At 38.4% G+C, this 18,447-nt stretch overlaps 1 protein-coding gene across 1 annotated transcript; it reads right to left on the bottom strand.

Moving 5' to 3' along the window:
- Window positions 1-3: 3 nt before the first annotated feature.
- Window positions 4-12,070, bottom strand: LOC115587574 (thioredoxin domain-containing protein 3 homolog). Its single transcript, XM_030427473.1, has 17 exons — window positions 11,842-12,070; window positions 11,693-11,750; window positions 11,257-11,360; window positions 11,084-11,155; window positions 10,567-10,683; window positions 9,528-9,612; window positions 9,281-9,363; window positions 9,087-9,179; window positions 7,334-7,488; window positions 6,821-7,017; window positions 5,945-6,089; window positions 5,756-5,863; window positions 2,613-2,764; window positions 2,373-2,517; window positions 1,476-1,738; window positions 1,215-1,307; window positions 4-320 (listed from the first exon to the last, which is right to left on the bottom strand). Exons 1-17 carry the CDS (start codon window positions 11,872-11,874, stop codon window positions 265-267), a joined length of 1,959 nt encoding a protein of 652 aa, XP_030283333.1. The 5' UTR covers window positions 11,875-12,070; the 3' UTR covers window positions 4-264.
- Window positions 12,071-18,447: the final 6,377 nt, after the last annotated feature.

Genomic DNA, 18,447 nt, shown 5'->3' with positions numbered 1-18,447 from the left:
TCGTTGTTTTAATGTTTTTTTATTCTTGACATTCACACAGCTGATTTGGAGTCTAGACTGATTTATTTTCAATTGTTCAGCTACCGCATTAAAAAATCAAACCCTAATCAGTTGCAGTCATATTGTCACAGCATGATAGCAGATAAAACTGATCAAGATTCTTTTGAGTCTCCTCTTGTTTACTTTATGATTTATGGAGTGACAGTGTTTCCCCCATAACCTCACAGAATAAACCTGTAGTGGTGGTTAATTCAGTTTCTTGAATCACTGCTCTGGATCATCACTCCCACCTGTCAAAAGATTCAAATTATGTGGGTCACCTGTAAAGTAAGAGAGGAAAATTAGCTCAAGATGAATGAATTCCCTATACAATGAAATCTTGCAACCACCAAAAGAGTATTACATGGTAATGTTGCAATCCCTGAACACTGTCACCTTCAGATGTCTAATACTTCAACAAAATAGGATCACGATTGTCCTCCGCAGCCACAAATGCAGGTGGTCAAGATTCTATTTTGCTCTCTGGGGACTAACAGACTGTTTACATCTCTATTCCAGCTGCTGTTGGTGACTTTATGGCTTCATTTGTCTCGGAATCAGAAGAGATGCCTCTTCTTGCTCATGGAAGCTATCTGAATTGTCAGTGCCAAGAGCATTATCTACTTACTATCTACTCTAAATTCCCAGGACGTAGAGCAGTGATTGCTTTGTCAGGAGACAAACCCCCTGAAAGACGCCTGAGGTCTGACTAAATCTGCCTCTCTGTCTTAAATAAAATAATAGCTTCAGAAAGACTAAAAGTAGTTTTGATTTTAAAGGTCATCACCAGGAGGTTTCCCTCAAACGGCTGTGATAACGTGGGACAAAGCACAAGGATGGAAAGATGTCAAATAGTCGACCAGGTTAACGGTAAATATTTCTGCATAATTAACAGCTATTAATAAATATATATATATATATATTATATAGATAGATAGATATGTATAAATCTATATAGACATATATATATATATATATATATATATATATGTGTGTGTGTATATATATATATATACATACAGTATATAGGATGTATTTGCCCATGTGAGCCTTTGTGCAGAGTTAGGCATTTGTCGCCCCATAATGCTGTTTTCAGTCTAGAAATGCAGACTTTGAAGCCCTTGAACTGCGACAGCTAATATCAGTAAAACCCTTTCTTGTTACTCTTATCATACCTTCGTCTCGTTGATGATGGCTATCAGAACTTTCTTGAGTTGTAGATCTTGACATTTCTGTGTTTTCATCTGCAGAAAAATCTTGTTCTTTTGCTGAAAGAAATTGATCTTTATTTCCAACCTTAAACAACATAACTGAAGAAATATAAAGATCTAGCAGGAATCAGATATAAAAACCAACAAAAAAAAAATTGTTGTATATAAATGAAACCAGATGGTGTGACAGATGGTAAAGGCTACCGCAAACAGTCATGTGATTACCTAAAATTGTCGAGTCAGTCTCTCCATCAGTGGTGAGCTCTGTGTCTGAGCAGATGTCGCCGAAGATGAAACGGATCTTCTCTTCCGCATGCTGCTCATTGGAGGAGCCGTGGACAGAGTTGTGGAGGATATCGGAGGCGAACCGGGCCCTCAGAGAGTTTGGGGATGTCTCCTTAGCTTGGTCAGGGTCTGTTGGGCCAATCATGGCCCTCCACTCTTCCACTGCATTTTCTTTTGTCAGGATAAGCATCAGACAGGGCCCGCTGAAATACACAATGACAAGATGTTTATATAATAAAAGGTGTAGGAGAAACAATGATTGCCATGCTGCATTTTTTCATCACACTAGGGGAAAACAGTTTTGAGGTGGTTATATTTTGACTGGACAATTACTATTGGAATATTGGTGGCTCATGTGAACGTAGTCATTGTCTGTGTGAAATAGGTGAAACTGTTAACCAAAAAAGGCATCAAAACACTGCCTTTCAGCCCAGTCCATAAATACATTGATAGAGATCAAGTGTTACCTTCACTACAACAACAAACATGTAAAACACTGTTAAATGGTTAGAATATAAAGCTGAAATTAAGGCTAAACCTGATGCTGAAAGATGCTGACAGTGAAGGTAGTTCCTCAGGCTGAGGTTCACAGGACGTTATGTAACAACCAAGTGAAGAGACTAATCGGAGCGGAAGATAAATCTAGATGTGTGCGGTGGAACAAAGAATGAAATTGAGATGGAGTCCCTCTCCTCTTGCCTGAGGCTGCCTGGACTCTAAGCTGCTAAGATTACAGTTAAAAGTGCTGCTAAAACTTGCAGTGGTAACAGGAAATAGGGCAGGTCTGCAGTGGTCACTTTGCCCTTCTCTCTTGGCTGTGTCCGCTGATAGACTTACCGACACATGAATTCCACCAGCTGGCTGAAGAAAGGTTTCTCTCTGTGCTCTTTGTAAAACTCCTCGGCCATCTCCCTTGACAGCACCGTCTCCTTCAGCTGGGTTACAGAGAAACCGTTGCCACGGATCTCCTCCAAAATCTTCTCTGTTAGAGTGACAGAAAATATATTCTAAGAATGAGATCATATTCTTTGCACATAAACAAATGAATATTACTTTTTAAAAAAGACCAGGAAGGACCTCTGTGTTCCTCCATGGCATCAGGTTTGATCACTGCCAGTGTTTTCTCTTTAGGGAAGAAGAAGTTGATCTCTCGTTCTGCCTCTTCATGGTTTGCACTGCCATGAAGCTGGTTGATTGGCTCGTTCTCCACAGCAAACTGAGCCCTTAAACTGAGAGGTGAAGGATACAGAAGTCAGCATTACATTGGTGTCCCAGGCATATATTGAGATATAGTGAAACATTCACGGTTTAATATATGGTAGGCTTCCATACATGCCAGTTAATTGTCATTTAAAAATATATATAAAAAAATGTGATGTACATTTTAAATACATTCATGTGTTTTGGGGTTTCAGTCATTTCCTGTTTTAATTTGTACGTTTACCTGTGTTTAAGAGTCTACTAGTCCTCGTATATTTAAGTCTTTGTTTTCCCACACTCTTTGTTAGTTTGTCTGTGTTTTCACCTCTTATCCTGTTTTGCTCTCCGTGTTTCAACTGTGTTTGCTGCTCTGTTCCTCATGTCATCCTGGTCACATTAGTTTTTTGCTCTTGATTTCTTACTTGTTTCCTGGACTTCAGCTTTACACTATTAGGGCTTGCTTTTGTTTTTTCCAACCTGCCTGCCCTGGTCTCTTCTATTTGGGTCCTTTGTTCTGAAATAATCACAACACTGGTAATATATATTGATATGTTTTTTTTAAACCTATTACTTAAAGGCCATATTGATGACATTTTCATGAAGACACATTTTGAAAAAAAACATACATATATACAGAGCTTGGAGAAAGGTGCAATATAAAAGTTTCTCTTTTCCTTAAAAACATTATTATGATTGTGAATCACGTCTGAGTAAACAATGTTAATGGCAGTTTTGATGACTTTGCCTTTTTTCCCCAAAAATTTCTATAGATATTGTACGGAGCTCCAGACATGACATGGTCAAAAAAGAAAAAAAATTGTGGCCACAATATAGCTATAGCGTGCGCACGAAATACTACTTCGTGGCCACGAAATAAGGATAATTAATGATATTAATATAATTCCTGGACAACTAGGTAAGCAAATCGAGCGCACCTTCTCTTGAAACTACAATAGCCTACGTGATAGATAGATAGATAGATAGATAGATAGATAGATAGATAGATAGATACTTTATTTATCCCGAGGGAAATTCAAGTGTCCAGTAGCATACAAAATCCAAAACATACATCAGACATACATTAAACAGAAAATTAAAAACCCTAACCTTAAGAATAGAATTAATAATAGAATAAAAGATAAAATATCAAGTAAAACTCTTTCGTCCTTAAGGTGAATGTCTTTTCTTATTCTGTTCAAGTCAATATCTCGTTATCCCGCATATAGGCAGTTATTTAATTAGGCTTATAATATAGTGAACTTTTAATCGTCTGTGATTTTACTGAAGGACAAATGTCCAGAGAACACTACAGACACCTTCAGTAGTTCAGTCAGAGCAACAACAACCTGCAAATCAATACAAACTAGATTCTGATCACTGATAGGCTATAGGTTCCCTTGGCAACGCGATACATACAGTGAACACTACTGTAACTGCACGGCTGCGTTCGGTGGCATCATTAAATGCTGCGGCTCATATAGCCTCTGTATTCCCTCAGCTGAGAGTCTGACACACATGATGCTACTTTCAAAGGAGATGATCAGTGAAAGGCACTGCTTAAATGCGGGATAACAAAATATTGACAAGAACAGAATAAGATAAGACACTCACTTTATTAAGGACATCACGTAGGCTATTGCAGTTTGTAGAGAAGGTGCACTCGATTTGCTTACCCAGCTGTCCAGGAATGATATTAATATTATTAATTTGTATTTCGTGCGCACATTATACTTATTTCGTTGCCATGAATTAGTATTTTGTGGCCACAATTTAGTATTTTGTGGCCATGAATTAGCATTTCGTTTGCACGTTATAGCTATATTGTGGCCACAATTAATTTTTTTTTTTTACCATGGCTCCGTAATATTGTAACGCTATCGATATCGTGAATTTGTCTAGATAACAATGGTGAGACAAAAATCTGATAACGTCACAGCCATAATCTACAATATAGTATATTTTTGTAAAATATATTGTGAGGATTTTTCCAGTATATGAAAATGGAAATTATTGGTGTATTTGGCAATATATAGAAAATGTAATTTTATTAACATTAATATTCAAAAATACATTGCAGGTACATAATCAAATATACATTTCAGTGCATGTGAAGATGACACTTATTTAAAAAATAAGCTTGTATCAACATATTTTTGTTCTTACACTGTTTATTGAATAAAAAAAAATTCAAATATCTATGTTGTTAATATATTACATCTACATACATGGAGAATATATATCCGTCATGTTAGGGATGATTAGACTTTTAGTACCATCATTATGTAACCACTAATATTTGATGGTTTGCAGAAATTATTTTCCGATAAAGTAGTGACACATTGCAAGTTTCATCACTTTGGCGCGCCCTGTCTTATCTGCTTCTATCCCAGCTAGTAATTTTCCACATTTTTGAGACCGCCTTTCAAGAACCCCTTGAAACAGGAGTGAACATTGTACACTGCAGGTAGAGAGAGACTGCAACAGAACTTCTCTAAAATTCCTCTTTGTCTTGCGACTGTATTGCTGTTGGAAAAGCAAAACAGTTAATTAGTAGATTTTTTTCCCCACTGTGTGACTGTGGAATGTCAATGCGAAATGTTTGGCCTTTCATCTCTTTAATCACACATTTTTGTAGAATACGCTGCAAAAACTGACAAGGTCAAAAGAAGTTCTTTCTAACAAGCTAACGCAGTGAATTTTCTGTGAACTCATTTATTTCATCATTTCAAACTGTTATTTTAACGACTTTACAATGACGTCGAGTTACAGCGAAGTTAAAAATAAAAAGCAGGGAGGTTTGTGATGATGGCTTTAAATTGCCAATAGAAACATTTTTATGCTTTTATGAAGTAAATGTTGACTGCACAATGTAATGGCTATAGAATAATGACATCATCGGTGTCTGTTTCCACTTCAAATTTTCCATTAGTTGAAAGAGTATTGATTTTTAGCATCTGTTGAATATCATTTCAAGAATTTGGGGCACTAAAGGAATTGTGTAAATGACAAACATCACTCACCATTCAGGATTCCCCTCTCTGGCTTTATTAACATCAGATGGACCAAGCAAGTTCTTCCAGTGATGGACAGCCCCCGTTCTGCATAAAGCCAAAGCCAGCACTGGTCCACTGCAAATGAACATATGATGAATGCACCCTGTGTAGTAAAACCGCACTCTTTCGATTTTCTTAGAGAACTGTGTAAATCACCTGGTCATGCTCTGAAGCAGTGCAGGGAAGTAGTCCTCCTCGACATGTTGGATGTAAAACTGTCTGACCTGTTCGTCTGTCAACATCACCTCTCTCTGGAGAGCCACGGTGAAGCCTGACTGGTGGATCTGAGCCAAGATCTCTTCTGCAGAACAATCAATATAAAATATTCACTGAATTGCCTGTTTATTAGGTACACTTAGCTAATGTGGTCTAACAACAGTCCTGCAATCTGCGTGTTATTCAAATGTATCATCATTTTGGAAGAGCAGTTTATTATTTATTATCTATTAAATAAATGTAGTGGATAAAAAAGTACAATATCTGCCTCCAAATGTAGTGGAGTGGAAGTATAAAATAGCAGAAAATGGAAACACTCAAGTAAAGTAGTACCACAAAATTGTACTTCAATGCAGTACTTAAAAAAAAGTACATTCCATCGCTGCAGAGAGTTGTTTCTGTAATTTAGACTTCCCCAACTGAGATAAATGGGATGGACAAAATAACAGAAACACCTGTCTGCAGCCTCTAAATTGACCACGCAGATGATTCAGTTCCTCTCTAAAACAGTTTGAACAAAAACTGACGTAGGATTTGCAGTGTACATTTATTGCATTGTATTGGATTATATTACTTTTAGCTACAGGTCAGGTATCCAGTGAACTGGCGACTGGGTGGCAGTTATAATACAGGAAGTTGCCATATTGTAGTTTGAAAGTGTGATACATTTATGTGCATTAATCACTTACAGGAAACTGGAGCTGCACCTTAGCTGATGGAGTCAAGATGCAGGCCGACTGTGTCAACATGATCCACCTTTAACTGTGTGTCTGTGCTCGCACACGTGTGTACTTGTGTATTTGGCACGGGCTCTACCTCTGTTCTCTCTGGCAACGTCAGGCCGGATAAGAGCCAGTGTCCTCTCCACACGCTCTTCCTCCCCATCCTGCTCCGTTACCGAGGCCGTCCTAAAGTTGGGGAAGAAGAAGGCGAGCTCCCTGCTGGCCTGGTCGATGTCCTCACTACCGTGCACTGCGTTGAACAGTGTCTGTGTGCCGTATTGTGCCCGCAAGCTGCAGGAAGCCAGGGGGGAGAAAGGAGAGGGGAGCAGATGGTTGCTCGGCTGGTGCTCAACCAGAGAGAAGCATAATGTTTGGGTGTGTCTGACGGAGCGAGGCGAGAATGTGCTGTTCATTCGCTTTCCCAGACTTTACCCTGTTTCACACTGCTGCAATCAACAGTGCATGAATAACTGCCTATGCTTTAAACAATGTCCCTCTTTACAAAGACACATTTCATCATAACGTGTCCAACAGTTTTAAAGCCACAGTTGATGTTTTTTCAACTCTTTTTCTGAATGTAGCATATGCATAATATCCAGTAACTAACCTTTCTGGCTGTTCTCTCCTCGCCTCCTCTATGTCTGCTGGGCCAATAAACTCACGCCATGCTGGTATAACATTGGCTGAGCCCTCGACCTGAGAGAGTACCATAACATGGGAGGGACCACTGGACATGAACTGCACCAAGTCCTCAAAGGAAGCCTGAAAAATCATCATTACATAGACACAAGCACATACAGAAACAAAAGCACGCCGTTGTTAATTTAATTAAAGGAACAATCTGTGTTTTTACACAGCAAAGTTATCCAGACAACTCAGGATACCTGCTTTCCTGATTCAGGCCTTAAATTTGCAAAGTGAGAGAGAGAGACAAGAGAGAAGACTGATACAATGTCACAGATTTGTTCAAGAATGTCATTTGTGCAGACAATACTAATTCAAAGGAACATTTGTGTCCTAATGATGAGACAAGGGAATCCTTAAAACTTGGTTTGATGTCAATGCATTTTCTCTCAGCATTAAGAAAACTGAATCAAAACTCTGTGATGTTGAAATTGTGGTAAACTAACATGGAAACAGTAGAGCAAAGGCACATTTTCAGAGTCATGAGCAACTCGTATAGGGATATATAAAGGATATGTTCCCACCAAAATAAAAGTTCAGTCATTATCTACTCTGGAAATCCACTATGACAAGGTCAGGTGAAGCCCCAAGATCCCGAAATTATTTGAAAAAGAAATTTACACTTGTCTTAAATCTGAAATCTTCAATGTAGCTGTTAAGCTAAACGTGTTTGCGTGCACCCCATATGAAGTGAGGAGCTTGACCGCGTGTTGAGGGTGTAAATAAAGTCAAAATTTATTTGGGATCTTGTGGCTTCTGGAGACTTGGATCACACTAGAAAAGCTGTATGTAGCTATTGTGTGCTTTTTAAAAATTGTTGGGGTTGACCTTTTGAACAACTATAAATTCAAGAGTCTTACCAGAAAACCAGTCCTATGTTTTATTTAAGCTACATTATGTAGAAATTGGCTTTTTGTGTGCCATGCTTTGACATTTAAATCAGTACATGATAAAATAATGCAAATAATATTTAGGGCAAAAGTAACTCCCAGATGTCGCACAAAGATGGTGTTTTTTTGTTTGTTTTTTTAAACACAGGAAAGCAAGTATGATCTAAGAGGTATTTGGAAGTTTATCATACAAAAAGCTAAAAAAAAAAATAGGATCTAAAGGGAGATGTACATCTAGAAGAACAAGTGTGACTGTTTTTTAATTTCTGGGGGTAGTTTAAATTAAAAAGAATGTATATAGAAGCATTTTGCCTATACTTCAGACTTTTCAGTCCCCTCTTAACATGAATTTGTTTATACTCTCAGTACTGTTGTTATTGTAGTATATGTGATGAATGAAAAAAATACCTACAACTACTACTAAAAGGAAATTAGAAGTCATTTTATTCTACTACTAAATATATTATTTCATGAACATGAGTGCTTTACCTGGCCACATTTCTTGCACATTTTGTAGTTTTGAATCTCTAATCATTTAGTCTCATCACAAACTGCACAATAAGCACAAAAAAGCTGCTTACACAACAGATCTATTTTGAGCCCTGTGCAGAAATGCAGATGGAAGTGTGATGTATTGCAACCTAATTGAAATGGTTTTCGCACTGGTCGTGACTGCTCTCACATGACTCAGAAATGCCCAGACTCACCTCACGAACACACACCGAACCAATCAGCAGTTTGAGACAGGAACATGATAGACTTCTGTTTGATACAGTTTCGCTATACCTCTCCTGCTCTGTGCTGATAAAAATCTCGAGCCTCGATCTCAGTCAGCATGCATTCCTCATGGGCCAAGATCTCAAAGCCAGCATCTTGAATCTAGCCAGGGGAGTAATGTCAGGATAATGAGCTAATGTCAGCAGGAAGGCTTGAGACAATCTCTTCTTCTCAGAAGGTGAGCAGTGTTTGTCTCTGTATACCTTCATAATGATCTCATTTGCCTTGCCGTGAGCAACAGCATCTGGTTTGATGATGGCAACTGTGTAGGATTTACTGGCAGGAACTACAGGAGAAAGAGCAGAATGATGATTGGTAATGCAGATGAGATGTTAAACAGCATCATAAGACTGCTGGTAAACTACAATGGTAATTACTGTAACAACATTACCGGCAACAATGACAATAAAAAAAATGACCACTTATGTGATTATATTGTTTCCACAGCACCAATTATACTGTCTTCATTTTCTGCCTCCTGAGGCGTCTCCTCATCCTCATTTTTCTCATTGTCCACCAGACCTTCATCTTTAACCTGATACAACAAATACAAAAATGTTAAAGCTTCTACAAGGAAAAAAATTTTTTTTGTTGATTCTGGTGGCCCCTGTTGACAAAAGCGCTATTTCTTTCCCCTTTCTCCTGTGGTAAAATCTTGGTCTGGCTGGTCTGTGCTTTTATTTTGGAAGCAAGTGCAAAACTATTTATCCTTTTTAAGCACATTTTTTTTTACACACCTTTTGTTTTAGTGACTTTTATCCTATCAATATTCCCTCAATATGTTGGCAGGTGGCAGGCATTAAGAATAATTTCAATAACTATGCAGAAATTTCCAATCAGCTTAATGATGGACAGTTGGAAGAGCATGCGTATCATGTACAGAGGCCCCGTCCTCGCTGCAGCAGCCCAGGGTGCGAGTCTGACCTGTCATCTCTCTGAGATGTCCTATCAATGAAGCCATAAAGAGGCCCAAAAATAGCTAATTGTTTGGTCAACTGTCAGAAAACAGTGAAAAATGGACACCCAAGGTTATTTCTACTATACAAACAGACCAACAGTTAAAAAATCCAATGGTATTCAGTTTACTATCACATAAGACAAAGATCGGCAGTCAACATAAATAAAGTTTTAACATGGTTTCAGCTGACTAGTTGGGGAATTTACTTAATAGGACTTTATCACAGAAGGCATTGTGGCATGTTACAGGCAGAAAAAACAAATCTAAATAATAGAATTAACGATGGCTGAATATGATTTAGATGCTTTGGTGTCAGGGTCCTGGGGTTGTGTATGCTATCACACTGTCATAGCTTACTGAGACACTTAAATACAATCGAGCCATTTTTGTTTTTAGTAAAACCTGTGTTTTTTTACAGTCACAAGGAAAAAGAAAAAGGAAAAAGGTCAATCATTTCAGCTTGAGAATTTACGTATGTGTAAATGGACAACTGCACTGTGTAACTGTGAATGTGTGAATCTTCAGGCTTACCACTTGGCGTTCACCACCTTGCTCCAGGACCGACTTCTCTTTGGCCAGTTCCTCTACAATCATCCTCTGAAGGAAAGGAGCGTTAGCCCCTCGCAGCACAGCCACCAGCTCCCCGCCCTGTACATTCAACACATAGACCCTTTAATATTTAGTTTTTCTAAATATAACCTTGGACAACTTTGATATACAGCAGTATTTTGACTACAGCAGACCCCAATTAAGAAGGCTAGCACAGGCTCATGAATAATCCAAACTCAAACACAAGAGTTTAAAATGTGAATGAAATAATGGGCAGTGTATTGCATCACTACCAGAGAAGTCATTAACAGCTCTGAGCATTAAAGAGTCTGGATGAAAGGAAAAGTAAATATAGACAGAAAATGAACAAATATAGAAATAGCTTGAGACTAGACAAATGGTGTACAAAAGACAAAACACACAGAGCTTAAAGAGTGGTGGCTGATGGCCATGCTGAATCATTAACACACGCATTTACTGTACACACTCACACACTCACCCCATAGAAAAGGAAGGTGGGCTCACACTTCCCACGATACTTCTCCAGAGCCTCAATGCTGTCCGCCTCGGCCTGCACACACATACGCACACATCATGTTTGGGGCTGCTCCCTTATCACAAATTTAGGTCTAAATTGAAATTCTTGACATTTTAAATTCACACAGGGCTTACTGTGGCCAAATGTAATAGGTCATCTCCCAACTCGTTCTTTATTTTTCGCAGGAGACTAACCACTGCTCGACAGGGACCACACCACTGTTGGTACACATCTACAACTAGAGGGAGAGAGAGGGAGAGTGAGAGAGAGAGATTGTGTGTGTACGTGTGTGTGTGTGTGTTTGTTTGTGTGAGGCAGAGAGAGAGGAGGGCGCAAGGGAGACAAAAAGAGGAAGACTGGTCCATTGGTTTCAAGCATCCAATCTGCAGTTATCCAAATGAACACAGTGGGGCAGCAGCATACAATTAATCACAACAACTGAGCTCATTCACATACACTGGTTTTTATTTACCAACTGTACAACATGTACGTGACTAAACGGTGTTTTGATGCTCAGTAACCACCTTTAATGGGACAAAACGTCAAGTGTTTAACCTCTGAAGTTCTTACCTATCAAACCTTTCGTTGCCAGCATCTCCCCCCACTGCTCCTGGTTTGTGACAGACGCCTGGACGACAGAAAACCAATTAACATCAGGGCTTTATAAAGTTAACGCTAGCTTAAAAAATACGGAGGTGACATAGCTGTGTTTGTACAACCTGCAGACTCGCTTCTTTCTTTTTGCCTGCCATTCTATTAGCGCTTCAAAATAAATGGGTATATCTCAGAGGCCCAAAGCGATAATTAAAAGACAAGTTTCTGTTTAGTTGTATCTGTTTAACGTTACAAGCTTAATAAGCGACATTAAGCGAGCTAACAAGTCACGTAAACAAACTCCTCAGAAGCTGCTCGCGCTTGTTTGACCCCACGGTTGCTAGGCAACGGGGCTTTCCGCCTTCCGGTGCCATCGCAGGAATCGGCCAGGGTTTCATCAACAGAGTGACTACACTTCATAAAGATATTGGGTTTCTTAGCTTGTGTGGCTGTCGATTAATGCCAAGACAGGCAGATGTTGATTATATTAGGACGCAGCTAGGTTAGGTTAGTTTATCTCATAGTGGAAGCAACAATTCTTCTTCTACGCTCTTTAAAAGAGCTACAACTCTTCTTCTACGGTTTTGCTAGGCCTCTTAGTTTCACTCAGATCGATATTGATGTATTTATGAGTTTTTTTAAAGAGGCTTCGAAGTAATGTGTGATTCAGTGGTAATACTACTATGGCAAACAATTATCAGCCAAAGTCTACATATCAGTATGTGTTTTGTTTCAAGCCGCCTCCTCAAGCACAAAAACATGAACATTTCCAGACATTTAAAGGAGCACTATGTGGTTTTGGGGAAGACGTTTCAATCAGAAGACAAACATCTTCATTGACTGATTTGTTATACTTGGACAAGCGAAACAAACAACCTCTCTTTGGTTTCATGACTGCATAAACAAACTGCAGGACAACACAATTTTATACCTTTTTGCTTTGTTTATATTTTGTGGACCGTGCCACCGTTCTAGCTAAACAGTGTCCTGGGGACCCTATTTTCCGCTGACAACAGCTTGTTTATTCAGTTATGGAAAAAAATATGTTGTATTATCACTTCATTAATATAATAAATATTTTAATTCTGAGTTTGAATTTCTTCTTCATAAGTGCCCCTCTATACCGGAAATGAATGCATAAATGATAGTAACGATGATGAACAACTGACACAGAACAGTTAACATAGTAATATCAATAAGGACAAAGGCCTACATATAAACCACACACACCGTATCTCTGTCACAAGTGACTGCACAAAATGCATTAGAAATAAATACCTCCAGACAAAATAGCCTACCATTATGTCAAAACACTGAGTCTGCCTGTGGACTAAAGATGAAGGTACATCAAATAAATAAATAGTACATTTGAGGTAAACAAGCAAAGAAGTTTTGAAGTCTGAGAAGAAGTCATTAATCTGAGTGTGTTGGGAAATTATTCTAGTCTGAGGTTGCTTCAAATTGCAGAGAGCCAACAGAGAGCAACTGCTGAAGTAATAAAAATGTTATACATTTTAACAGGGATGGAAATTAGACAACCCGAATTAGACAAAAACAGTATTTAAATCTAGTTTTAAGGTAGAGATAGCTTACTACTTTTTTCTATTAATAGTGTTCTTAATGACCGGTACAGTTACTTTGAAGAGTGAGTTTTTGCATACAAAACATATGCTCAGTTTACAAAATATGAGGCATTGTTATGTACTAAACTACGGAACAGTATACAAAATGAGTTCTTGATACCTAAAGTATATTGTATATTTTAATTCAAATGTTTCTCAGTAGTACTTTAAAAAAAAACACCACTTTAAACAAGAGCACAGACATAAAAAAAAAAAAACAGACGTTTCTCCTGGTAAAGAACTAAAACTGTTCAACCTATGGCAGAAAAGGCTTTTTAATAAAATAGATATCCAGGACCAGTGAACCAAATGTGTGGTTAAAAGCTATTTATGGGGTGAAGATAACCTTTACCTTACAAACATAGCTTGTGGGGGAAAAAAAGCAACAACAACATGGAAAGGATCATGGCCCTGGGGTGGAAATAACCCCAGTTCGTCCCCTTCTTTGTGGGGTGTGTTTGTACCCTGTCACCTCCAAGTACCCATCAAGTACACAATGAAGACAAGACATGGCAGGATATATTTTGCCTTTAACCAACCTACTGCTGCAGTAAGAATCTTCTATTTAAAGCGCACTCAGAGTAGAGCTGCACTCATTATTCTTTAAGCAAAAATGTTAATCATTAACTGGTTCCGCTTTTCCAGTATGAGGATTTTCTGATTTTTCTTTGTCCTCTATAAAAAATCCTCTTAATATCTTTGGGTTTTGGACTCTTTGTTGGGCAAAACAAGACATTTTAAGACGTCACTTTGGACTGAAAAAATTATGAGGGACATTTTTCACACAAACATTTCTGACATTTTGTAGATCAAATGATTAAACTGTTAACTGAAATGATAATCTGCTATTAAACAGACTATCACAATGATAGCTAGTTGCCACCCAATTACTTTTACCATCAATGCTTTGTTGCAAACAAGAGATGTGGGCCATTATCAGGCAGGAAAACGTTTGCTGTAGGATGCAGTGTTTTTGAAAATGCACAAATACTGAAAACTAATCGCTGCTTTGCTGCATCAATTATGTTTCACCTGCAAGCTGCTAAATTTTCTGTAAGTGCAACAATAAATCGATTGAGTGCGCCTTTAAGCACATATTTATTTACTTGCAGGCTAACAACATGTCAATAATTGATTTTTTGTATATATATGCAGTTGTGTTCTTGCGTCTTAGGTATAACAAAATTCTCCTGCACCCTGTAAAGGTTGAAATACGGAAGCCTTAAACGACCAGAATTTAGTCCCATTATCTTATAGAATGTTTGGTCAGTAACCCATGTCTCTTGTGAACTCGCAGAAAGCTGGATTGTTTTCTGCTGTCTGATGACAACCGCTCCACTTTCATGTGGTGACGTAGAGAGGAGGGAGGGAGTTGCTTACTGCAATAAAACTCAGGAAGTAAGCTAAAAACAACTACAATGCTAACAGAAACTTTAATTATGGTTATCTCAATTTCTTGTGATAACAGGTTAATTTATGTAATTACCTCAAGAAAACAAAAGGCCAATTCATAACATAACCAAAGGAATACTTATTACCACTGGGGAAAAGACCCACATTGGTGCCTGTTGGAATGGTTTAATAACGGATCTAAACATCAATAAGTCAAACAACAAAAAGTCATCTCATGACACTCTCCAAATTGAGCAGGTCTGAACCATACTCCTTAATTATTTATTTACAGAGACCCAACATTTCCCCTATATGAGCAAGCGTTTGACAAAAAACTGCCTTTTAACAGGCAGATACCTCGGAGCTGTAACTTCAACCCTATAGGAGTAGCCTATATATTACGCTTGGTGTTAAATCTCTCATACTTCCATACTCAGTGCCATCCTGACACCTCAAAGAGGTTTCCCTCAACTGTAACATTTTATTTAATAGTGAAATAGGTCCTCTTAGGAGATCAGACCACTTCTGCATGCTCTTCCCTCATGAATTTCAATGAACTGCTACACTTCAGCAGTTCGGCTGAACGGCCTCCTCCCTCATAAAGTGGGCTCAGAAAAACAAGCCAAACAATTAGAGTAATTTTATGAAAGGACAAATCACAGTGCACTGTGACAGTGAGTGAGAAAGACAATTATAAAATCAGACGCTCAAAAAGAAATGGCAGGATCTTTTATGCCATCCACAACAGCCGCACAGTTTATTTTGTTCCCACTTGGCCGTATGACGTAACCTATGACATGTTTCTATTAGTAACCCCGCGTCTAGCTCTGAGCTCATTATGCGGCCAGATGGGAACGACTATCACCTCCCCTTCATCATGGCGGCTGTGATAAGGTCCTGACACAGTGCCTGCCCACAGAAATAAGATTCATACAGTGTGTGTCATGCAGGCCTGTGCTTTTTGTGCTACTTTTCATCAGGGAGATGCAAGGAAGTGATTGCTTAGCTCTATCAAGTCAATGAGAAACATTGATTTGATACTATTGTCCCATGTGCTCCATTCAAATATTGGCCTTTGTTTCATCAAATGTCATCAGTATCGACTGCTGCTGCCTGCCTGTGGTTGACTGGAACAGATGTGCTCCTGCACACTGAAATGTGATTGTTTTGTCCCAGGGGAGTGCACAGGGAGAAGACCGTAGGAGGGGAGTTCAACAAGATGCCAGTTTATTAGTTGCATTTACATTCAGAATAAAAATGCGGCAAACAGAAGAGACTGGCACAGTTTTGGCCCAATTTGGTGTTGTTATGTTCCAAATTCCTAGTTCAACCTAAATGACAATAGTTTGTAAATCAGGTTGATGGAGGTGGTGTGTGAACCATTTGTATTTCCGATCAATGAGCCTGTCCTCATCAGAAAAAGGACCATAGAGGTTGAAAATGAAAGTAGCTTATTACAACACATATACGCATAAATAGCTTGAGGCAGGTATGCACATCTAATTAAATCACTTAAATTAGCGTCCATTTTAGTTAAGTTGAGTGGGAATCTCTGAGCAGAATGATTTCAATCACACTGAAGTAATACTGTTCATGTAACCACAGCTAATGAAACCTGTGAAGCTGATCAGGAAGGACAAGGAATGGATGTAAGAACTTGCAAGACACATGTTATTTTACTCTCTATATCTACATAGGGTGTGAGTAATCATGTCCCTGTAAATATTCCTCAGTCTGGATGCATCAATGCTGTTGTGAGTCGTATTGTTTTGAGCTTTTATCTTAAAATCACATCTGACTCATTTAGGCTCCTTGTGCAGTTACGGACAAACTTCTGTGTTCTTGTCTGCTCAAATTATGTCTGAGAGCAAAAGCCTTTTTTTTTTGGCCTCAAAATATTGTGCTTCATAAACATCAAACAATAGAATTCAAGTAAAGTAAAAAACGTGTAAATCCAACAGTAATTCACTGCTGACCCTTGACTGAATTCAGAGAAAGTCATTCTGCAGGATGTCAGAGTCTTTGCCACGGGCCATTTGGTTGACAGACTTTGAAGGTCTTTGCTTGAAGTTGGTTACCATACTAATGTAAGAGGTTTCCATGGTTCAATGCAGGCCCTTCGCCGGTCTCTCAGTGGGCTGTCAGATCCCATGTGGACTACAGAAGAACCCACTTATCACCTCCCTGGTGCATTGCTGTTAATCTCCCCTCAACGATGAAAGACACAGAGGATTTGAGGCTGCGACAGTACTGAAGATAAATCTCCATTAACACATCTTAAGCGCAGAAGTCATATTTAAGCCTCATTAAAGGAGAACTCCATTTGTTGTGTTTATTTTTGGAAGAGGCTTCCTTCTGCCATCCTCAAAGAATAAACCCAATGGGCTTTAGTCTAATTGTTGAGGAACAAATGTTGTAGAAATCCCAGTTGGTCTGTTGCATCGTGCCAGTAAGGAATTGTTCAAAGCAAACCAAATATCTTAATTTGTTTTCTTGTCATCATCTGACTTTTTTCTTCTCTACTATGAGATACAAAAGACTCGCTGTAAGGCTGCAACTAATGACTGTTTTTATCACGATGAATCATTCATCAGATTATAATTTTGATTAATTCACCAACTAAACATCAAAAAGTAGAGATAAAAAAGACAGTTTAGCATAGGCACAGGTGATCTGTGAGCCCAATAGATAATATTCACACAGCGGCAATTTCCTCTGACATCACAATCAGAGTGGGAAGATCAAATTTCATCCTGTTGTGTTCCAGGTTGCGTGGTCGTATAAATGTAGGGAATCTGACCGATAATTATATTTCCACCAATTCCTGATTGATCAGCAACTAAAAGACAATAAATAGTGAAAACCAGAACATCAGACATATTTAAAGGTAAAACAACATTTCTGATAACCCATTAGCTTCTGTTGGAAAACAGCTAATGTAGGATTCTACAACTTGCTAGCTAACAGTTTGATTGTTTTAGAAAATATAACAGGAATGGCATGAATTAATTCTAAAATGTGATCACACACTGGATGTAATCAAACAGCAATGTTAACTAGGAAGTTGTCGAAGGCTAATGTTAGCTTGGGGAACATCAAAAATGTTGTTTTACTGTCCCTCCAGATTTTCATTATCCAACATCTTTTCAGTTGCTTATCAATCAGGAAGCAGTGAAATGATGAGACCCTCGGGAAAAAACATTGTTCAGTAGTCAATGGTAAAAGATAAATCAATTATTGATCCTGTTTGAATTGAGCCATGAATTACACGTTTGTCAATTAAAAAGACAATTTTGCGAGTCAAGAAAGACACAGCTTGTTGTAAAGATAGTAAAATACAACTGAACTCAATATGCATGAACAACACCAACATGGTCGTCACCTTGGCACAGAAAAACTATGGAAAAGGTGAAAGTCACAACAAGTCTGTTCATATTGACAGCTACAGTAATGAGACAGGTGAGTTGATCAGTTTAGTGAGCTAGCTTATACACTGGACGTGACAGGCTCTACAAGGGTTCATTTATCATTTTTGGTGAGCGTTAAACAAGATGACATCACTTATGTGACTGATGTATAATTATGTACTTTCACAGTCTTATACTTGGTTACATTTATGAGTTTCGTCATCATCATAGATAGATAGATAGATAGATAGATAGATAGATAGATAGATAACTTTATTTATCCCAGAGGGGAAATTAGGTCATCGTAGCA

Source organism: Sparus aurata, chromosome 9, assembly GCF_900880675.1.
Source record: "Sparus aurata chromosome 9, fSpaAur1.1, whole genome shotgun sequence".
Lineage (NCBI taxonomy): Eukaryota > Metazoa > Chordata > Actinopteri > Spariformes > Sparidae > Sparus > Sparus aurata.
This window is presented reverse-complemented; position numbering and strand designations above follow the sequence as displayed.

What these genes read in the sequence shown, in the direction of transcription:
- LOC115587574 (XM_030427473.1), bottom strand. Translation starts at nt 11,874, where the DNA reads ATGGCAGGCAAAAAGAAAGAAGCGAGTCTGCAG. An exon ending in ACCTATTACATTTGGCCACA is followed by an intron (nt 11,156 to 11,256) that starts GTAAGCCCTGTG and finishes ATGTGTGTGCAG; the next exon opens with GCCGAGGCGGACAGCATTGA. An exon ending in CCATCATCAACGAGACGAAG is followed by an intron (nt 321 to 1,214) that starts GTATGATAAGAG and finishes CTTACTTTACAG; the next exon opens with GTGACCCACATAATTTGAAT.